The sequence below is a fragment of the Lampris incognitus genome, chromosome 10 (genome assembly GCF_029633865.1).
Source record: "Lampris incognitus isolate fLamInc1 chromosome 10, fLamInc1.hap2, whole genome shotgun sequence".
NCBI classification, from domain to species: domain Eukaryota; kingdom Metazoa; phylum Chordata; class Actinopteri; order Lampriformes; family Lampridae; genus Lampris; species Lampris incognitus.
In genome coordinates, this window is record NC_079220.1 from 1,631,682 (window position 1) to 1,654,075 (window position 22,394).

Below are 22,394 nucleotides of genomic sequence, written 5' to 3' on the forward strand. Positions count from 1 at the left end.
AATCAAACAAGCCTCTGTAGCCTTCAGCAAACTCCGACGTAAGGTCTTCCAAAACAAACATTACAGTCATTTAGCCGACGCTTTTATGCAAACACCTCCACCTGCACACCAAAATGGCCATTTACAAAGCCGCCTGGATCACAACTCTCTTAGACAGCTGTGAAGTCTGGGTCACATACAGCCGCCACCTAAGAGTGCTGGATCAGTTCCACATTAGGTCACGGGGATCACGTGGTGTGACCGTGTTCCTCATGCTGAGATTCTTGCTAGAACAAACTGCACGAGTGTAGAAGCCACGGTCACTGAACACCAGCTGCGCTGGCTTGGGCATGTCATCAGGATGCCTCAAGAACGCCTGCTACATCAAGTCCTGTATGGACAGCTTCATCTGGCTCCGCAGGTAGTCAGAAGAAGCGATACAAAGACCAGCTAAAAACATCGCTGAAGAAGTGTTGTATCAACCCCTTGAGATTGGAGCAAGCTGCCATCAAGTCAAGTCAATTTTATTTGTATAGGCCAATATCACAAATTACAAATTTGCATCAAGGGGCTTTACAGCAACACAACATCCTGTCCTTAGACCCTCACATCGGATAAGGAACAACTCCCTAAAGAAACCCTTTAACAGCTGTCCAATCCACCAGTCCAACTGGTGGAAGGTGTGTCACAGAGGTATAGAACAGCTGGGGATGGAGAGGAATGTGAAAAAAAAACAATAAAAAAAAGTCTAAGGAGACACACAACCATGCCTGCCCCCACTAACTCACACTTCATATGCCCAACGTGCAATAAAACTTGTGGATCAAGAATTGGACTCTACAGTCATCAGAGAACACCGATAACCAGGAGGGACGTCATCGTCGGACTCGACGGACTACCAGCAAGCAAGTGTGTGTGTGTGTGTGTGTGTGTGTGTGTGTGTGTGTGTGTGTGTGTACCTCTGCAAAGCCCATGCTAGCAGCAGCGATGAGGGCCTGCTGTACTGCCTGGCTCTTGGTAATTGGCACCCCCTGGCTGTATTTCCACTCAGTCTGCAGCAGGAAGTCCACCACCTCTAGGTGTCCCCGTAGAGCTGCATGAACCAATGCACACTGACCGGACCTGTCCAAATGGTCTATCTAGAGAGAGAGCAACTCTGTCGGAAAGATTGTGACTATGGAGGGGGAGACAGATGACCGGACAGATGGATGACTACTACCTTAGCGTTGCGCTGACACAGTGTTTTGACGATGGTTAAATGTCCTGCAGCAGCAGCAAAGCAGAGTGCGGTCACACAGCTGTCTGACTGACTATCCACCTAGAAACACAACACAGAGTTTCCATGACTAGTCACCAAGAAATGGACTACATCAACCCGGTTAACACATGCCACCTAACCCGCAACCTCCCCTCAATTACACGTGTCGGGTTCATGGGTGGACACACACCATATTGAGTCCATATGGCATAAAACTTGTACTGGCAATAAGCAGACTCAAGACAGAGTAATAGTTACAGGGTCATTAGATAGTTTGACGTTTTTACCAACCATAAGGAATGTATTTGTGACTTGTTCACCACAGCGTTTATCTGAAGTGAGACTATTTTGTAAATCAGTAAATGTATACAGCACAAACGGACCAACTAAGTGGGCTTCTTTCAGAATCACAATCCAAATCATGTTTTTTGGCCATGTAGGTTTGCACTACATGGAATGTGTCTCTGGTTTCGTGGCTCTCTCAGTGTACTTAACATAGAATAACAACACTACAACACAACAATCTTCACATATATACACAAGGAGGACTGACTTATACAGGTGAAATAAGAGGTGATAAAGTGCAATGGTGCAGAGACTATATCAGAGATGCTGAAATATATGTTAGCAGGTTACGTACATACATGCCTGAGGTAGATGGACATGACAGAGTGTACCAGTATACCTACAATGCACAGTACAGTATATACATCGTGTACAGTATATACAACATGTACAGTACAGTGAATACAACATGTACAGTACAGTAAATACAACATGTACAGTACAGTATATACAACATGGTTGGATTTATTGACAATGTTAAGCATTCATTTGAATAACAGCCCATGGAAAGAAACTGGTTTTATATCTAGTTGTTTTGGGGTACAGTGCTCTGTAGCGCCTGCCAGAGGGGAGGAGTTTGAACAGGTTGTGACCAGGGTGTGATGGGTCTGCAGTGATGTTGCCTGCCTGTTTCCTGACTCTGGAGGTGTATAAGTCCTGAATGTAGGGCAGGTTGGCACCAATGGTTTTCTCTGAAGACCTAACTGTCTGTTGTGGTCTGTCCCTGTCCTGTTTGTTGGCTGAACCAAACCAGACAGTGATGGATCTGCAGAGGACAGACTGGAATACTGCAGTGTAGAACTGAATCAGCAGTTCCTGAGGCAGGTTGAACTTCCTGAGCTGGTGGAGAAAGTGAAAGTCCATCCTCTGCTGGACCTTTTTGATGATTGTGTCTATGTTGGATGCCCACCTTAGGTCCTAGGAGATTGTGGAACCAAGAAATCTGTAGGTTTTTACCATAGACACCGTGCTGTTCAGTATGGTGATGGGGGGGGGTATTGGGGGACTCCACCTGAAGTCTAATATAATCTCCACTATTTTGAGTGTGTTCAGCTCCAAGTTGTTATGGCCGCACCAGAGGGCCAGCTGATCTACCTCCCGTCTATATGCAGACTCGTCACCATCCCGGATAAGGCCAATGATGGTTGGGTCACCCGCAAACACAGGAATTTAACAGACGGGTCACCCGAGGTGAAGTTATTTGTGTAGAGGGAGAAGAGTACAGGGGAGAGTACACATTCCTGGGGGGTGCTAGTGATGATTGTCCGGGTGCTGGATGTGATTTTCCCCAGCCTCACCAGCTGCCTCCTGTTTGTCAGGAAGTTTTAATCCACTGGCAGATGGGGGCTGGTAGACTGAACCGGGTGGGTTTGGAGTGGAGCAGATCTGGGACGATGGTGTTAAACACTGAGCTGAAATCCACATAGAGGACCCTTGCGTGTGTCCCTGGGGAGTTTAGGTGTTGGAAGATGTAGTGCAATCCCATGTTGACTGCATCCTCCACTGACCTGTTTGCTCAGTAGGCAAACTGCAGGGGGTCAAGCAGGGGGCCTGTGATTTCCTTCAGGTGGGCCAACACCAGTCTCTCGAAGGATTTCATGACCACAAACATTAGAGCAATGGGCCTGTAGTAATTTAATCCAGTGATAAGAGGTTTCTTGGGGACTGGGATGATAGTGGAGTTCTTGAAGCAGGAGGGGACTTCACACAGCTCCAGCGATCTGTTGAAGATCAGTGTGAAAATGGGGGCCAGCTGGTCAGCACAGACTTAAAGACAGGATGGTAATACGCCAACCGGGCCCAGTGCCTTCCTGGTCTTCTGTCTCTGGAAGAGCTGACGCATGTCCACAACACAGACTGTGAGTGCTGGTGGGGGTTCGGTGGGGAGGAAAGAGTGGATGGCAGGGAGTGCAGTTGGTTGTGTGTTGTGGCCAGAGAGGATGAGGCGTTATGAAAGTTTGCTTTTCAAACTTGCAGTAAAACCCATTTAGATCATCAGCCAGTTGACGGTTCCCTGCAGTTTGGGGGGATGGTCTCCTGGTCATCCAAAAAGAAAATCGCCTGACTGGTTCCAGAATGAAGATGAAGCAACCCAAGAGCTGCTACAGGAAAAGCAAATGTTTCACAATGCCCACCTGAAAGCAAACTCTAAGAGGAGTCAATCGGCCTTCAAGGCAATTAAACCCAAAGTTCAGAAGGAGATTAGGGTGATGAAGGACAACAGATGGAGCAAGAAAGCAGAAGAGCTGCAGGCCTTAGCAGCTTGAAATGATATGCATGGACACTTCTCTGCGCTGAGAGCCATCTATGGCCCAAGAAGCAATACGATAGCACCAGTAAAAACGGCAGGTGGAAGTAAGCTGCGTACTGACCTGAAAGAGATCACAGAAAGATGGAAAGAGCACTTCTGCACCCTCTTGAATCAAGAAGGATCAGCAGATCCAAATGCATGCCAGTGGCTTAAAAGAAGTCTGATAAGAGAAGATTTCTGTCAGCTGATCTCAAAGGCTGAAGTAGAGAAAGCACTTGAAAGACACCAGAAGTGGGAAGGCACCAGGACAAGATGGCATCCCATCAGACATCCTGAAGCATGGCAGCTCAATACTTAAGTCAGACCTTCTAACGTGCTATAATGTCTGCTGGCAGAACCTATGCCTTCCTCAAGACTTCAAAGATACTTTGATTATGACCATCTACAAAAAGAAGGGTGAATGAAGTGATTGTGGAAACCACCGTGGGATCTCACTTCTGTCGAGTGCTGGAAAGGTCCTAGCTAAGATCACACTGAACCGGATAAAGATCCTTTCAGAAGAAGTGTTGCCTGAAAGCCAATGTGGTTTCAGATCTGGTAGCTCCACCACAGTCATGATCTTCTCCCTGAGACAACTCCAAGAGAAAGCAAACGAACAGCACTAGCCACTTTACATTGTTTTTGTGGACTTTTCAAAAACATTTGACACTGTTGATAGAGGGACACGGTGGAAAGTGCTAGAGACTTATGGCTGCCCCCAGAAACTGATCAGCATCGTCAGAATTTTCCATGATGATATGACAGGGAAAGTATCAATTGGAGGAGACATCAGCAATGCTTTCAACATCAAGCATGGAGTGAAGCAGGGATATGTACTTGCACCGACCCTATTCACGTTATATCCCGCTGCAGTCCTAGAAACAATGTCAGCCAACATGAGAGGAGGCTTTTACATCAGGACCCAAACAGATGGAAGCCTCTACAATCTTGCGAGACTCTAGGCTTCTACCAAAACAAGAGAACGCTGTGTTCGAGAGCTTCTCTGTGCAGATGACTCAGCTCTGGTTGCCAATAATCCTGGAGAAATGCAAGAAATAGTAGACCACTTCGCTTCAGCGGCTACCCTCTTTGAAGTGAAGATCAACATCTCCAAAACAAAGTTTCTGTACAGCCTCCCCCTCAGAAAAGCCCTGAAGAAGGTCAGCCCAGAATTTTGGTTAATGGAGCAACTCTGAAGACCACTGAGTGCTTTACCTATCTGGGCAGTGCTGTGACAAATACAAACTCCTCTGACTTAGAAGTGGACAGAAGAATCCAAGCGGCCACAAAAGCCTTTGGTGCCCTCCCCAAACGACTTTGGTCCCAACATGACATCAGGCTGACAACAAAGATCAAGGTCTACAACACAGCTGTTCTCCCATCTCTACTATACACCACTGAATGCATGACCTTGTATCGCAAGCACACCAAGATGCTCACCAGCATACAGCTTCATCATCTGCGAAAGCTGCTACGAATCAAATGGGAAGACAAGGTGCCCGACATGGGAGTATTGAGACATGCTGGTACGGTCGGTGTTGAAGCCCTAATAACAGCCTCCCAGATCAGATGGGCTGGCCACGTGAGACGAATGCCAGACAACCGCCTACCAAAAGATGTTTCCTACGGGGAGCTGTGCCAGGGAAAAAGGAAGCAGGGAGGCCAGGAGCTATGTGCTCAAGTGCCACATGAGGATCTGCGGCATAGATGACTCCAGCTGAGAGACAGTGGCCCTGGACAGACAAAGATGGCGCTCCACAGTAAGGCAATGGAGAACAGCTGTTGAACAAAAGAGACAAGAAGCCTATGATAAGGACCACCATGCAAGACATAAAAGACCAACTCAAACAACATTCGTTTCTGACAAATGTGGATGATATTGTCGCGCTAATGTGGGCCTGGTGGCCCACAGGCGTGCTTGCCGAGCTTAAACTGCATCACAGTCATCATCGTTTCGATGGACTGCCGAAGAAATGTTATTCAAACAACTCCAGACTGATGATGGGTCATTGTCAGAAAACCTGTCTTTCAACTCTTTTCAGAGTAGCACCTTTTTGCCACCCTGATCTCATTTGCGAGTGTATTTTCGGCTTTGTTGTACCAGATTCTATCTCCACCCCTGTAGGCTTCCTCTTTGGCCTGATGAAGCTGCCTGAGTTTTGCTGTGAACCAGGGCTTATTGTTGCTGAAGGTATAGAAAGTTTTGTTGGGCACACACATGCCCTCACAAAAGACAAAAAAAAAAGATAAAAAAGTTTTAAAAAAAATCAAATAGTAAGATGTCACAGTCAGTAAGTTTCTCCAGGTCTGTAGATGAAGCCTCAAAAACACTCCAGTCAGTGCAATCGAGGCAGGCCAGGAGCTCCAGTTTTGATTCATTGGTTAATTTCCTCACTGTTTTAACTACAGGTTTTGCACATTTTATTTTCTGCCTGTAGGCTGGGACAAGATGAATCAGACAGTGATCAGAGAGGTCCAGGGTCCACACAGATGAAGAAATGAATAGGTAGCTGTGTAGTAGGTTACAATTTTATAAAAAAAATCGAGAATACTTGAACAAATAAATGAATGAATATAACTTCAGAGTTTGAGATGGTGTAGTGTAGGATGAAAAAGACATTCAACACAAGTTGGGAACGAGACAGAGGACACTATCATATCATGTAAATTAATGCTATCTGAAAACCTTGCAGATAGAAGATGTATGTGGGAAGAGGGAAAAGCACCAGTGGTGCCGAAAAGAATCCTGTTTCTGAAAGCAGCTTAAGAGTAAGTGTAAAAACACAGCATGTAGCAGAGTTTGATAGACTTACTAGTCACTGATATACCAGGAAGCGGATCTGAACATCTGAACCATGAACTCCTGTGTGTGTATTCACCAGCCGTATGTGTCTCACTCATAGGAATGTGTTAGCAAATGTTAGCATTAATTAGCATGTGTTATTATGTGCTATATCTATTAGCAAGTGTCAGCGAGTGTTAATTTGTGTTAGCTAGTGTCTTGATACATGCTCAGTAATCCAGGTATAGAAATCCCAGAAAGTTGTAAAGTTGTTAGCAAGTGTTGGTATACATTACTGAGTCTTAACGTGTTGGCTTGTATTAGCATGTGTCTGCGAATGTTAGTGTGTGTTGGCGTGACTGATTATAAATGGCTCTTCCTCTTCCTTTCTGTCAGGAAACACACCTGAGCTCCATGCTCCAGCAGCAGGTGGAGGGCATCACTGTAGCCCAGGTGGGCATGGACACACAGCAAGGGGGCATTGTTCAGGACCTCAGTGCGGTAGTCCACATCGGCTCCACCCATTATCAGCAACCGACTCACCTAGGGTGGGGGGGGGGTCACTTATTTTAAAGTCATACCCAAGTTGAAGCGCTTATATTGTCTAGCATATTGTATACATTTTTGTACTGTCTCTACTGTAAAAATAAAAAGTGTAGCAGAGAGAATTCAGTTTACTTATTCCTCTTTTTACAAGCGCTCCTAGTAGTTCTGCTTCTCTCAGCCAATTCTTTTTTTCTAATACTGATGATGTCTTCAGGCATTCATTTGCATACTTCACACCACCCTTATTACCAACCCTTGCTTATACTTGTCCCTCAAATGTCAGTTCATTAATTATGAGGACTAAACCACTCCCCCACAGTTCTTGAGACTATTGAGAACAGTTATGGATAAAGGTTGGTGTTTGATATGACCAAAATCTCATATCAGGATATAGGTCATACATATCACAATTATGATACATATCACGATATCAGTCATTCATATCATGATAACGATACATATCATGGTAACGATACTTACCACAATATCATCATTCATATCACGATAACGATAAATATGACAATATAGGTTATACATATCCCGATAGCAATACATATCACAACATCATCATTCATATCATGATAATGATAAATATCACGATATAGGTTATACATATCACGATAACGATACATATCATGGTAACGATACGTATCACCATATAGCACATTTTCTGTAAATTTGATGAATGAATAGTTTATATAAAATGACCAAAATGAAAGACCTATTTCTTATTACATCTTAAATTATATACTCGACAAATAAAAAGTACTTACTGATATTTGATTATTTTTCTCCTTTTATTTAGAACTTTTCTGCAAATTTTCAATCAACCATGTAATAAAATATAAAATATTAATGTATAAAACATAAAAAGGTAAATAGAAAACACTTTTCAACTATAGTTGCAAACAAATTGAATATAGACCTAAAATGTGAATATGGTCAAAAATATAAAACCCATCATATAATACTCTTTAACAGTAGAGGAGGAGGAGATATTGTAGAGGAGGTGTGGTATTGTATGAGGAAGTCGGGAGTTGAAGAGAAGTATGTAGGAGTGGTGCAGGATATGTATGAGGGCAGTGTGACAGTGGTGAGGTGTGCGGTTGGAATGACAGATGGGGTCAAGGTGGAGGTGGGATTACATCAAGGATCGGCTCTGAGCCCTTCTTGTTTGCAATGGTGATGGACAGGTTGACGGACAAGATCAGGCAGGAGTCCCTGTGGACTATGATGTTTGTGGATGACATTGTGATCTGTAGTGAGAGTAGGGTGCAGGTGGAGGAGAGCCTGGAGAGGTGGAGGTATGCACTGGAGAGAAGAGGAATGAAAGTCAGTAGGAGCAAGACAGAATACCTATGCGTGAATGAGAGGGAGGACAGTGGACTATTTTAAAAACTTGGGGTCAACTGTTCAAAGTAACGGGGAGTGCAGAAGAGAGGTGAAGAAGAGAGTGCAGGCAGGGTGGAGTGGGTGGAGAAGAGTGTCAAGAGTGATTTGTGACAGAAGGGTACCAGCAAGAGCTAAAGGGAAGGTTTACAAGATGGTAGTGAGACCAGCTATGTTGTATGGTTTGGAGACAGTGGCACTGATGAAAAGACAGGAGGTGGAGCTGGAGGTGGCAGAGATGAAGATGATAAGATTTTCATCGGGAGTGATGAAGAAGGACATGATTAGGAATGAGTATATTAGAGGGACAGCTCAGGTTGGACGGTTTGGAGACAAAGCAAGAGAGACAAGATTGAGATGGTTTGGACATGTGTGGAGGAGAGATGCTGGGTATACTGGGAGAAGGATGCTGAATATGGAGCTGACAGGGAAGAGGAAAAGAGGAGGTTTATGGATGTGATGAAGGAGGGCATGCAGGTGGCTGGTGTGACAGAGGAAAACGCAGAGGACAGAAAGAGATGGAAATGGATGATTTGCTGTGGCGCCCCCTAACGGCAGTAGCTGAATAGCAGTAGAATATAAGCTGCATGTTTGTGCATATATGTATATCAGGCGTGTACAGGTTGTGAGTGATGTGTGAGTACCTTTATATTGGGAGTGTATAGGTTGCGTAAAGAGGCCAGGGCGCTACTGAGACCCTCAGTGCTGTATGACACCCAAAGGCCCTGCAGAACCGATGAGGAGACCCCGACTTTCTTGCTTAGCCCCTGGAAGGAGAGAAAGGTGTCAAGGGAAACTGAATAACATGCTTCACTCTGAAATACACTAAAGTTTGAGAGTTGAGATGGTCTGCCATTTTTTTGTTCGGCTGTCTTGGAAATAACAATAATGACTATCATTGTTAAAGCTACAATCCTGAACTGTCTGACATCTGTTAGATGCTTGCAAACGCCATGTTTTGTGAGTCTCTGAACTGACTGAGAAGTGTCAAAATTAATCATAGAACTGATTATAAACAATTTTTTAAGGATTTTGCAAAGGAGCGTTAAGTTAAAGATGGTACTGGTGACTCAGATGCGTGTGTGTGTGTGTGTGTGTGTGTGAGTGTGTGTGTGTGCGCGTGTGTGTGTATGTCACCTTAAAGATGTGTGCTTTCAGGATGTGGTGTCCAAGCTCCACCGTCTGCTGTCTGTTCAGCTTCTCCTGTCTGGAAAACCAGAAGGCAAGCAGCATATGACCACTCCTACAGAGAGAGACACAAGAATAAGGAACACGTATGAGTGACTGACTGACATTTTAAATACTGTTATTATTATCATCATCATCATCATCATTATTATTATTATCATTATTATTATTATCATCATTATTATTAATATTATTATCATTATTATCATTAATATTATCATTATTACTATTATTAATACTATTATCATTATTATCATATTACCATTATTGTTATTACTATTATTATCATTATTACTATTATCATTATCATTATTACTATTCCACAGGTACTGTCCACGAGCTCCAGCGACACTGAAGAGGCGTGTCAACCAAGACAGCCCAACAATGTCCAGAGCCTTCAGCATCTCAGGGCGAATCTCATCCACACCCAGCACCTTGCCACCGAGGAGCTTTTCAACTACCTCAGAGACCTCTGCCAGGGATATGGGTGGGGCTTCCCCTGAGTCGTCAGACTCTACCTCCTCCACTGAGGACGTCTTCGTCGGGTTCAAGAGCTCCTCATAGTGTTCTTTCCACCGCTTGACAACATCCCCAGTCCGGGTCAGCAGTTCCCTTCCCCGGCTGAACACAGCCTGAGTCAAGCCCTACTTCCCCTTCCTGAGTTGCCGGATGGTTTGCCAGAACTTCCTTGAGGCCAACCAAAAGTCCTCCTCCATAGCCTCGCCAAACTCCTCCCACACCCGAGTTTTTGCTTCCACAACCACTGAATCGGCAGCCCTTCTGGCCTCCCAGTACCTGTCTGCTGCTTCAGGAGACCCCTGGGCCAACCAAGTCTGAAAGGCCTCCTTCTTCAGCCTGACGGCTTCCCTCACTGCCGGTGTCCATCAGCAGGTTCTTAGGTTGCCACCTCGACAGGCACCGATGACCATATGACCACAGCTCCTGCTTGCTGCATCTAGAATAGAGGCTTTGAACATGGCCCACTCAGACTCCATGTCCCCGGCGTCACCTCGGGATACACGAGAACTTCTTCCGGAGGTGGGAATTGAAGACCTCACTTACAGGGGCCTCCACCAAACATTCCCAGTTCACCCTCACTACACGTTTGGGTTTGCCAGGTCTGTCTGGTAGCCCTCCAAACCATCTGATCCAACTCACCACCAGGTGGTGATGAGCTGACAGCTCTGCTCCTCTCTTCACCCGAGTGTCCAAAACATACGGCCACAGATCTAATGATACAACCACAAAGTCTATCATCGATCTTCGGCCTAAGGTGTTCTGGTACCAAGTACACTTATGAACTACCTTGTGTTCGAACATGGTGTTTGTTATTGCCAATCCATGACTTGCACAGAAGTCCAATAACAAGGCACCTCTCGGGTTCAGATCGGGGAGGCCGTTCCTCACAATCACGCCCCTCCAGGTCTCTCCATCATTGCCCATGTGAGCGTTGAAGTCCCCTAGCAGAACTATGGAGTCCCAAGGCAGAGCCCTATCAAGGACACCACCCAGAGACTTAGAGAAGGCCAGATACTCCAAACTGCTATTCGGTGCATAAGCAAACTTAACAGTCAGAGCCTTCCCCCCTGCGACTCGCAGTCGTATAGAGGCAACCCTCTCATTCCCCGGGGTGAACTCCAAGACGGTGGCGCTCAACCGGAGACTTGTGAGTATACCCACACCTACCCGGTGTCTGTCACCTTGGCCAACTCCGGAAAAGTAATGAGTCAAGCCCCTCTCCAGGAGTTTGGTACCAGAGCCCATGCTATGTGTGGAGGTGAGCCCAACTATCTAGTTGGTACCACTCCACCTCCCACACCAGCTCAGGCTCCTTCCCTGCCAGAGAGGTGACAATCCATGTCCCGAGGACCAATCTGCAATGCCAAAAGTCGGCACGCCACGGTCCTCACCTTTGCTTGCCGCCCGGCCTGCATTGCACCCTACCCCAATGCTCATCCCTGTGTGTGGTGGGTCCACGAGGTGGTGGCTCCATGTTGTTTTATTCAGGCTGGGCCCGACCGGGCCCCATGGGCCAAGGCCCAGCCACCAGATGCTCGTCGGTGAGCTCCCCCCCCCCCCAGGTCTGGCTCCAGGAAGGAGCCTCGGTTTCCCTTTTCCGGATGAGGTGCTGTAACTCTGCTGGTGTAAATTCATTGGGGTTTGTTTGGGAATCGCTCTAGTCTGCCCCCCCCCCCCCCCGGGGACCAACTTGCCTTGGGATACCCTACCAGGGGCTACTGCTGCCGACAACACAGCTGCCAGGATCACTGGGACACACAAACCCCTCCACCGTGATAAGGTGACGATTCTCGGACCGGACGGTGTGCTCCAGTGCTCCAATTATCGGGGCATCACATTGCTCAGCCTCCATGGTAAAGTCTACTCTAGGGTGCTCAAAAGGAGGCTCCGACCGATTGCCAAACCTCGGGTCCAGGAGGGACAATGAGGATTCTGTCCAGGCCGTGGAACAACGAACCAACTCTTTATCCTTGTAGAAGTGCTGAGGGAGGCATGGGAGTTTGACCAGCCAGTCTACATATGTTTTGTGGACTTGGAGAAGGATTACGACCATACGATCATGTACTCCGGGGCAATCTGTGGGGGCTACTGCGGGAGTATGGGGTACTGGGGCAGTTGCTACAAGCCACCCGGTCATTGTATAACCAAAGTGAGAGCTGTGTCCGCATTCTTGGCATAAAGTCAAACAGGTTTTGGTGGGTGTTGGACTCCACCAAGGTTGTCCCTTGTCTCCGATTCTGTTTGTGATATTCATGGACAGGATCTCAAGCAGCAGCCAAGGTGAGGAGTGTGTCCATTTTGGGAACCTCAGAATTGCATTGCTGCTCTTCGCAAATGATGTGGTTTTGTTGGCTTCATAAGAACGCGACCTCCAGTGAGCACTGGGGTGGTGTGCAGCTGAGTGTGAAATGGCCGGGATGAGAGTCAGCACCTCCAAGTCTGAGGCCATGGTTCTCTACCGGAAAATGGTGGATTGCTCCTTTTGGGTTGGGGATGAGTTGTTGTCTCAAGTGAAAGAGTTCAAGTATCTCGGGGTCTTGTTCACGAGTGAGGGTAGGATTGAGTGGGAGATTGACAGGTGGATTGGTGCAGCATCAGCAGTAATGCGGACGTTGTACAGGACTGTTGTGGTGAGGAGGGAGCTGAGCCGGAAGGCAAAGCTCACGATTTACCAGTCACTCTTCATTCCAACCTTCACCTATGGTCATGAGTTTTGGGTAGTAACCGAAAGGGTGAGATTGCAGATACAAGCAGCTGAAATGAGTTTCCTCTGTATGGGGTCTGGGCTCAACCTTAGAGATAGGGTGAGGAGCTCGGACATCCGGAGGGAGCTTGGAGTAGAACCGCTACCCCTTCGCGTCGAAAGAAGCCAGTTGAGGTGGTTCGGGCATCTGCATGCCTCCTGGGCGCCTTCCTTTGGAGGTTTACCAGGCACGGCCAAGTGGGTGGAGACCCCGGGGTAGACCCAGAACTCGCTGGAGGGACTACATGTCCAATCTGGCCTGAGAATGCATTGGGATCCCCCAGAAGGAGCTGGAGGGCGTTGCTGGGGAGAGGGAAATGTGGAGTGCCCTACTTAGCTTGCTGCCACCGCGACCTGACCCCGGAGAAGTGACTGATGATGAGATGAATGAATATTGTTGTTATTATTATTATCATGATAAGGATATGTAAAACATAGAAGTGTTCCGGACTAAGGGACAGAGAATTTAAACACTATTCACCTTGAAATTGTATTGTGTGCTGTCTGTGTATCTGCTGTAGATGATATGAGTTGGTCAGGGAGGGTGGACGGTGATTCTTAGATAAGCTGGTTAAGCTTTGGCGAGCACCTGGTCAAGGTTATAAAGATCAAACTCCCTTTGGTCAAAACTTTGTGAAAAGCCATTTAAGTTACTTTAAAATGACACTAAAATGTCTGACTTTGTATTTTCAAGATACTTTTAGGTATGCCTGTCTTTGTACTGTATTTGTCAATCCATCCTTTCAGAATCAGAACCAGAATCATGTTTATTGGCCATGTCGGTTTGCACATACATGGAATGTGACTCTGGTTTCGTGGCTCTCTCAGTGTACTTAACATAGAATAACAACACTACCACACAACAATCTTCACATATATACACAAGGACTGACTTATACAGGTGAAATAAGAGGTGATAAGGTGCCGTGGTGCAGAGAATTTATCAGAGATGCTGAAGTAGATGTTAGCACGTCATCAGTCCATCCATACATCCGTACCTGGGGTCACAAAGAAACTTGTTTTTCTCTCCCTCTTCTCTCCAGATGAGCCACTCTCTGAACGATGGGTGGATGAACATGCGGCTGCCGTCCCTGCGGCGGACCAGGAATGGAGACAGCTGGTCCAGACGTTGGGTGAAGTCCTCCCAATCCAGCAGACCGCCCCGCAGCGCCCCCGCATTCAGGACTGCAAACAGCTGCAGCAGAGCAGAGGAGGGCTGAGCAGACTCCATTTACACACACACACACACACACACACACACACACAACATACCTGTTGGTCAGTGAGGGGGTGCAGGGAGGCGACAGCCACATTGAGGATGGGCAGAACTTTCTGGAAGGAGGATTCGGTGGGAAAACGAAGGTTTAACTGCAACAGATACACCTCCGCTAGACTGACAGGAACCACCTGCATCACACACACACACACACACACACACACACACACACACACACACACACACACACACACACAGTCAGTTTACATACACTCACACATGGGGGCAAGCAAATCTTAAATTCTTCTATTTTTTATATCATAATTATACTTTGTAAAATATATATTTGTGTCCTTGATAGTTGTGACACATTTTATATACATACTTCATACAAAACTTTGCAAATTAACTGCTTAATACTTTGGTCAGCTGTCAACAAATCTCAAGAATATCAATGTACTCATTGTTCAGACTTACAGTTCAGTACAAGTTATTTGAATTAAAAACTATCAAGATGGTGAAAAAGGAAGTGGAAGCGGAGCTCAGAGGCCTTCTATGTGCACACCCATGTCTCTTCAGGTTCACATCTGTATGAGTCATGGTGGGCTGCTGACCCTCAGACTTCGAAGCCTTTCCATGGGACCCTGTATGAGCCAACCAGGACCATTCTGCATGCAAGCGTGGGAAGATGGCTGCGTGAACTCACGTTCACAGCGGCCTCACCCAGTACCGGTGTGGGAAGATGGTGGCGCGAATTCATATTTGCGGCGGCCTCACCCAGTGCCGTCCATGCAGTGTCTTTGTCCACATCTGCATTTAAGTTTGTCTTCATTTGATGGCTGGGAGAGCTGGCGCTGGATCAGTTGCAAGAGCTTGGTCTGCTGCGCTGTGGGCCCAGGGCCACAGCCCTGACCGGAGCTGCACCCGAAGAGGAAACACCGGGGGCGGTCTGACAGGAAGCAGAAGCGGGGCAGGCTAAGCTAACTGCTAGCCCATGCAGACCGGCAGTTCTGATAACACCGAGGGCGGTCTGGCGGCGGCCTCACCTGGCGTTGACTGCGGTGTTGTTGATGTCATCGTGAGGAGTGCAGAGAGACGTGTCGAGGGTGTCTGGCTGGGAGAGCTGGCGCTGGATCGGCTGGGAGGGCTTGGTCTGCTTCGTCCGGTTGCCACAGGGACCACAGCCCCTGTCTGGAGCTGTGTCCGAGGAGGAAACATGGAGGGCGTCCTGACAGGATGCGGAATCGGGGCAGGCTAAGCCAACTGCTACCCCATGCAGACCGGTGGTTCCGACAGTCATCCTGGCTGGCGTTTGTTCCCTGGACAGTGATGTTTTTGTTGGGTTTTTTTGTTGCTTAGTTTGGATATATGTGTTAGTTTGGATATATGTGTTATTTGAATATGTGTGTTAGTTTGGATATATGTGTTAGTTTGAATTTACACTCACTGGCCACTTTATTAGGTACACCTTGCTAGTACCGGGTTGGACCCCCTTTTGCCTTCAGAACTGCCTTAATCCTTCGTGGCATAGATTCAACAAGGTACTGGAAACATTCCTCAGAGAGTTTGGTCCATATTGACATGATAGCATCACGCAGTTGCTGCAGATTTGTCGGCTGCACATCCATGATGCGAATCTCCCGGTCCACCACATCCCAAAGGTGCTCTATTGGATTGAGATCTGGTGACTGTGGAGGCCATTTGAGTACAGTGAACTCATTGTCATGTTCAAGAAACCAGTCTGAGATGATTCGAGCTTTATGACATGGCGCGTTATCCTGCTGGAAGTAGCCATCAGAAGATGGGAACACTGTGGTCATAAAGGGATGGACATGGTCAGCAACAATACTCAGGTAGGCTGTGGCATTGACACGATGCTCAATTGGTACTAAGGGGCCCAAAGTGTGCCCAGAAAATATCCCCCACACCATTACACCACCACCACCAGCCTGAACCGTTGATACAAGGCAGGATGGATCCATGCTTTCATGTTGTTGATGCCAAATTCTGACCCTACCATCCGAATGTCGCAGCTGAAATCGAGACTCATCAGACCAGGCAACGTTTTTCCAATCTTCTATTGTCCAATTTTGGTGAGCCTGTGCGAATTGTAGCCTCAGTTTCCTGTTCTTAGCTGACAGGAGTGGCACCCGGTGTGGTCTTCTGCTGCTGTAGCCCATCTGCCTCAAGGTTCGACATGTTGTGCGTTCAGAGATGCTCTTCTGCATACCTCGGTTGTAATGAGTGGTTATTTGAGTTACTGTTGCCTTTCTATCAGCTCGAACCAGTCTGGCCATTCTCCTCTGACCTCTGGCATCAACAAGGCATTTTCACCCACAGAACTGCCGCTCACTGGATATTTTCTCTTTTTCGGACCATTCTCTGTAAACCCTAGAGATGGTTGTGCATGAAAATCCCAGTAGATCAGCAGTTTCTGAAATACTCAGACCAGCCCGTCTGGCACCAACAACCATGCCACGTTCAAAGTCACTTAAATCACCTTTCTTCCCCATTCTGATGCTCGGTTTGAACTGCAGCAGATCGTCTTGACCATGTCTACATGCCTAAATACATTGAGTTGCTGCCATGTGATTGGCTGATTAGAAATTTGCGTTAACGAGCAGTTGGAAAGGTGTGCCTAATAAAGTGGCCAGTGAGTGTATGTGTTAGTTTGGATATATGTGTTATTTGCATATGTGTGTTCTTGTAGTTCTTGAATGTGTTTTTGTGTGTATGTTGCACTGCTGTGGGCTGGGGGAAACGGCATTTCGTTTTACTTCATGTGCACAAGTACATGAGGTGAAATGACAAATAAAGTGTTCCTGATTCCTGTTCCTGAAATGTAGTGAGTAAGCGGGACTATAAATGAGACAACCCAACAGCATCACGTCATCCTCCATTAAGTATTGATTAGCACAATTAGCTTATCAAAGCATCATAGCCCATGTAATAGAAGTAGGAAGGCACCGGGCCCAGATGGCGTGTCACCCTCTGGTCTTAAAGTCGGTTTGATCAGCTGGCCCCCATTTTCACACTCATCTTCCAACAGATCACCGGAGAGCTGTGTGAAGTCCCCTCCTGCTTCAAGAGCGCCACTATCATCCTGGTCCTCAAGAAACCCCGTATCACAGGATTAAATGATTACAGGCCCATTGCCCTAACGTCTGTGGTCATGAAATCCTTCGAGAGACTGGTGTTGACCCCCCTGAAGGAAATCACAGGCCCCCTGTTCGACCCCATGCAGTTTGCCTACCGAGCAAACAAGTCAGTGGAGTGCACTACATCTTCTAACACCTCAACTCCCCAGGGACATACGTAAGGGTCCTGTTTGTGAACTTCAGCTGAGCGTTGAACACCATCATCCCAGATGTCCTCCACTCCAAACTCACCCGGCTCACTGTATCAGCCCCCATCTGTTAGTGGATTAAAAACTTCCTGACAGACAGGTGGCAGCTGGTGAGGCTGGGGAAAATCACATCCAGCACCCAGACAATCAGCACTGGTGTCCCCCAGGGATGTGTGCTCTCCCCTCTACTCTTCTCTCGCTACACAAAGGACTGCACCTCAGGAGATCCATCTGAAGTTTGTGGACAACACAACCATCACTGGCCTTTTCCAAGATGGTGACGAGTCTGCATATAGACGGGAGGTTGATCAGCTGGCCCTCTGGTGCGGCCATAACAACCTGGAGCTGAATATACTCAAAACAATGGAGATAACAGTGGACTTCAGGAGCAGCCCCCCAACACAGCCCCCCCCATCATACTCAACAACATGGTTTCTATGGTGAAAACCTACAGATTTCTGGGTTCCGCAATCTCCCAAGACCTAAGGTGGACATTCAACATAGACACAATCATCAAAAAGACTTTAGACTGAAGAGGTCACTTAGATGAGTGATGAAATGTATCTGTCAATAAACGTTGTGTCCAGATGAACTGATTCAACTTTCTTTGCCTTTCTGCCCTGGATTATTGAGCATGCATCAAGACAATCATTAAAAAGGCCCAGCAGAGAATGCACTTTCTCCACCGGCGCAGGAAGTTCAACCTGCCTCAGGAACTGCTGATTCAGTTCTACACTGCAACAATCCAGTCTGTCCTCTGCACATCCATCACTGTCTGGTTGGGATCAGCCACCAGACAGAACAGGGACAGACTACAACGGACAGTTAGGTCTTCAGAGAAAATCACTAGTACTACCCTGCCCTCCATTCAGGACTTATACACCTCCAGACTCAGGAAACAGGCAGGCAACATCACTGCAGACCCATCACCCCCAGGTCACAACCTGTTCCAACTCCTCCCCTCTGGTAGGCGCTACAGAGCACTGTACCCCAAAACAACCAGATATAAAAACACTTTCTTTCTGTGGGCTGTCATTCAAATGAACACTTAACACTGTCAAATAAATCTACCTATGTTGTATATACTGTACTGTACATGTTGTATATACTGTACTGTACATTGTACGTATACTGGTACACTCTGGCATGTACATCTACCTCAGGCATGTATGTCAGTAACCTGGTAACATCTATTTCAGCATCTCTGATATAGTCTCTGCACCATTGCACCTTATCACCTCTTATTTCACCTGTATAAGTCAATGCATCCTGGGTACGATGTTAAACTGCAACCGTTGGGTCATCAGTGACTAAACCGGCACCCCCACTACAACCCTTGGGTTGTTGTGAGTGGGGTGTGTGGACACCCACAGGACTGAAAACAAAACCTGTCAAAGGGTGGATGAGTTCCTCTGTGAACCAACAGCCATCCATACCTGGAGAGGAGATAGGGACCACCAGGTACTCCCACTACTGACACACAATGGTGACTCAACAGGCATCAGCTGTGCTCCTACAACCTCCATAGGTCACCGAACTGATGGAGATGATGATAAGTCAGTCCTTGTGTATAGGTTGTTGTGTTGTCGTGCTGTTACTCTATGTTAAGTACACTGAGAGAGCCACGAAACCAGAGTAACTTTCCATGCTTGTGCACACCTACATGGCCAATAAACATGATTCTGATTCTGATTGTGATTCTGAAAGAAGCCCACTTAGTTGGTCCTCCACCTTTTGGCAGATTTAAGAGTATTACAGTGCTAACAAACAAATACAAACAATGTAATGAGCCGATAGAGACAAATCAACTGCCCCCTCCCCTGGCTCCTCCTTAAAAACAGCCAGTCTAAACAGCTGACCTTGAAGCTGGAACTCTTGAGGACCAGGAAGCCTCTCTGGATCAGGTCCAGGGTCAGTTTGAGGTACAGGTAGGAGCCGCCACTCAGAGCCTTCAGGTGGGCACTCAGCTTGGCCACAGCGGTGTTGTCCAGGCGACCGTTGCTTAGAGACACATTGCTCTGGATCTCGCTACTGCCGTGGATACGCTGCATTAGGTAACCCTGGGCGATGACATGGAGATCGTTTATTTACTCATTTGCATTTTGAATGTTCTCCTCTTTTTAGCCCAACGTCTATGTTTCTAGGCACTGCCAACTATCAAAAAGTCATAAAAAATAAAATATAAATTGTTGCATTTCCATCAGACCTGTGTAAGTGAATAAAACCCCAAAGGTAGTTTTACATGTCCTACCACGTCCACACTTCAACACCTACGACAAGGATTGACCAGTTCAGATCGAGCTGATCATGTGATTAAATTCTATTTGCATGTCTTTTTTATATCCTGCAAATGTGTTTCCATCATTCATTTAGCACGTGACGCCACCGACAAAACTAAAACCCATCAGCAAAAAACCTTTTACTGTGATATTAAGGAAATCTTATCGAATTTTGATGTTCCACCTCGATTTTTTGTCCCCCCTTTTTGTCCCCAATTGTACTTGGCCAATTACCCCATTCTTCCGAGCCATCCCAGTTGCTGCTCCACCTCCTCTGCTGATCCAGGGAGGGCTGCAGACTACCACATGCCTCCTCCCATACATGTGGAGTCACCAGCCGCTTCTTTTCACCTGACAGTGAGGAGTTTCACCAGCGGGACGTAGCACATGGGAGGATCACGCTATTCCCCCCAGTTCCCCCTCCCTCCCAAACAGGCGCCCCGACCGACCAGAGGAGGTGCTAGTGCAGCGACTAGGACACATACCCACATCCGGCTTCCCACCCGCAGACACGACGAGTTGTGTCTATAGGAACGCCCGACCAAGCCGGAGGTAACACGGGGATTAGACCACTACATTACCCGGATGCCCCCACCCATATTTTCTAATATGATACTTCATGATACATATAAAAATGCTTTGACGGAAACATGGTTAATGTGACAAGTCCAATCCCCTGTTTTTCTGAGGTCCCGCCATCATATGCTTTCTATGCTGGTAGCACAGGTCACAGACCTCCATGGGTGTCCTCTGATAAACATGAAGTCACTGACTGTCTCTTTTAAGCTGTCAGCTGCAGGATCCTCTGGAGGAATTTAATTCCGACTTCCCTCATACAAACCTTCCATGGCTGTACAGACACGCTACCAACTGCCGGAGAAAATGGCTGGACATAGTATTAACCAGATCGGCTCCCCACACAAGAACACTGACAACGATGTTCCCCATGACACCTGGTGGAACTGAGGCAACACTGAGACACAAACCATGAACCCGGACTGGGATAATTGTGTAAACCCCAGACAGTAGAATAACACAGAATAAAACGACCATAACATAAAAATAACAATTTAAGGGATGGGATTGAATAAAATAAAGAATGACGAAAAAGGGCATCCAGGTAGTGTAGCGGTCTATTCCATTGCCTACCAACACGGGGATCATTGGTTCAAATCCCTGTGTTACCTCTGGCTTGGTCCGTCATCCCTACAGACACAATTGGCCATGTTTGTGGGTAGGAAGCCAGATGTGGGTATGTGTCCTGGTCACAGCAGTAGCACCTCCTCTGGTCGGTCGGGGCGCCTGTTTGGGGGGGAGGGGGAACTGGGGGGAATAGCGTGATCTTCCAACGCACTAAGTCCTCCTGGTGAAACTCCTCACTGTCAGGTGAAAAGAAGTGGCTGGCGACTCCACATGTATCGGAGGAGGCATGTGGTAGTCTGTAGCCCTTCCCGGATCAGCAGAGGGGGTGGAGCAGTGACTAGGACGGCTCGGAAGAGTGGGGTAATTGGCTGGATACAAATGGGGAGAAAAAGGGGGGAAAATCCACACAAAAAAACCAAAAAGAATGAAGGAAAACAGAGGAAGACTGGAGAGGAGAGAAGTGTGTGTGCACCTGCAGGTCCTGGTCGATGAAGTCGTTCTCCTCCATTCTGTCCAGAGAGACATGATGAAAAGGTAAAGAACCAGTGATGTCCTGACAGATAGACAGATACAGAAAGAGTAAGACATTTTCATTTTAAAAATGCCTTTAGTGGCATTTGAAGCAACAATCCACACACAAAGTCATGACAACAGACACACAAACTACTACTACTGCTACTTTCTTGGTGAAGGCTATTAGTGTCCTGTTGGCTTTGTATAGTGCCAACCAGATGTGGGGCACTGAATCGTAGGCTTTCCTGTAGTCAATCCAGGCTGTGCTCAGGTTGGTCTGTCTGATCTTAGAGTCTTGGTTGACTACTCTATCAACCAGTAGCTGATGCTTTGACCCTCTGGTGTTGTTCCCAATTCCTTTCTGAGTTTCACTCATGTACTGACTCATGTGCTCATTCAGCTTAGCTGCTATGACGCCTGACAGGATTTTCCATGTTGTGGAGAGGCAGGTTATTGGCCAGTAGTTTGAAGGTGTTGTACCCTTGTGGGAATCCTTCATGATCAGTATTGTTCTCCCCTATGTTAGCCAGTCAGGGTGAGACTGATGTTAGCAGTTGGTTCATATATGTTACCAGGTGTTCATGGAGTGCCATTAGCTTCTTCAGCCAGTAGGCATGAATCATGTCAGGGCCTGGTGCAGTCCAGCTCTTCATGTTTCAGACTCGTCGTTGGATGTTGGCCACTATGATAACTGGTTCTTGTTTTGGGGTATTGCTGTGTTCTGCTCTTAGGTTCACCAGCCACTGGGCACTGCTGTTGTGTGATGCCTCCTTTTCCGATATATCCTTCCAGTATCGCTCAGTCTTTGCTCTGGGTGGGTCTGATGTTTATCTCTTGTTACTCTCCAGTTGGGAGTAC

The 22,394-nt window shown here is 47.0% G+C and overlaps 1 protein-coding gene across 1 annotated transcript in view; it reads right to left on the reverse strand.

Annotated features, from left to right (window-relative positions):
- The window catches only part of tanc2a (tetratricopeptide repeat, ankyrin repeat and coiled-coil containing 2a), a 65,658-nt gene that overhangs the window by 37,349 nt on the left and 5,915 nt on the right, over positions 1-22,394 (reverse strand). Inside the window, exons 7-15 of the mRNA XM_056287555.1 lie at positions 21,496-21,576; positions 19,461-19,661; positions 14,312-14,446; positions 14,038-14,234; positions 9,727-9,832; positions 9,234-9,356; positions 7,060-7,197; positions 1,199-1,297; positions 939-1,118 (exon numbers count right to left, since the gene is read on the reverse strand). Coding sequence (XP_056143530.1) covers positions 939-1,118; positions 1,199-1,297; positions 7,060-7,197; positions 9,234-9,356; positions 9,727-9,832; positions 14,038-14,234; positions 14,312-14,446; positions 19,461-19,661; positions 21,496-21,576 — 1,260 coding nt within the window. The remainder of the gene's footprint in view (positions 1-938; positions 1,119-1,198; positions 1,298-7,059; positions 7,198-9,233; positions 9,357-9,726; positions 9,833-14,037; positions 14,235-14,311; positions 14,447-19,460; positions 19,662-21,495; positions 21,577-22,394) is intronic.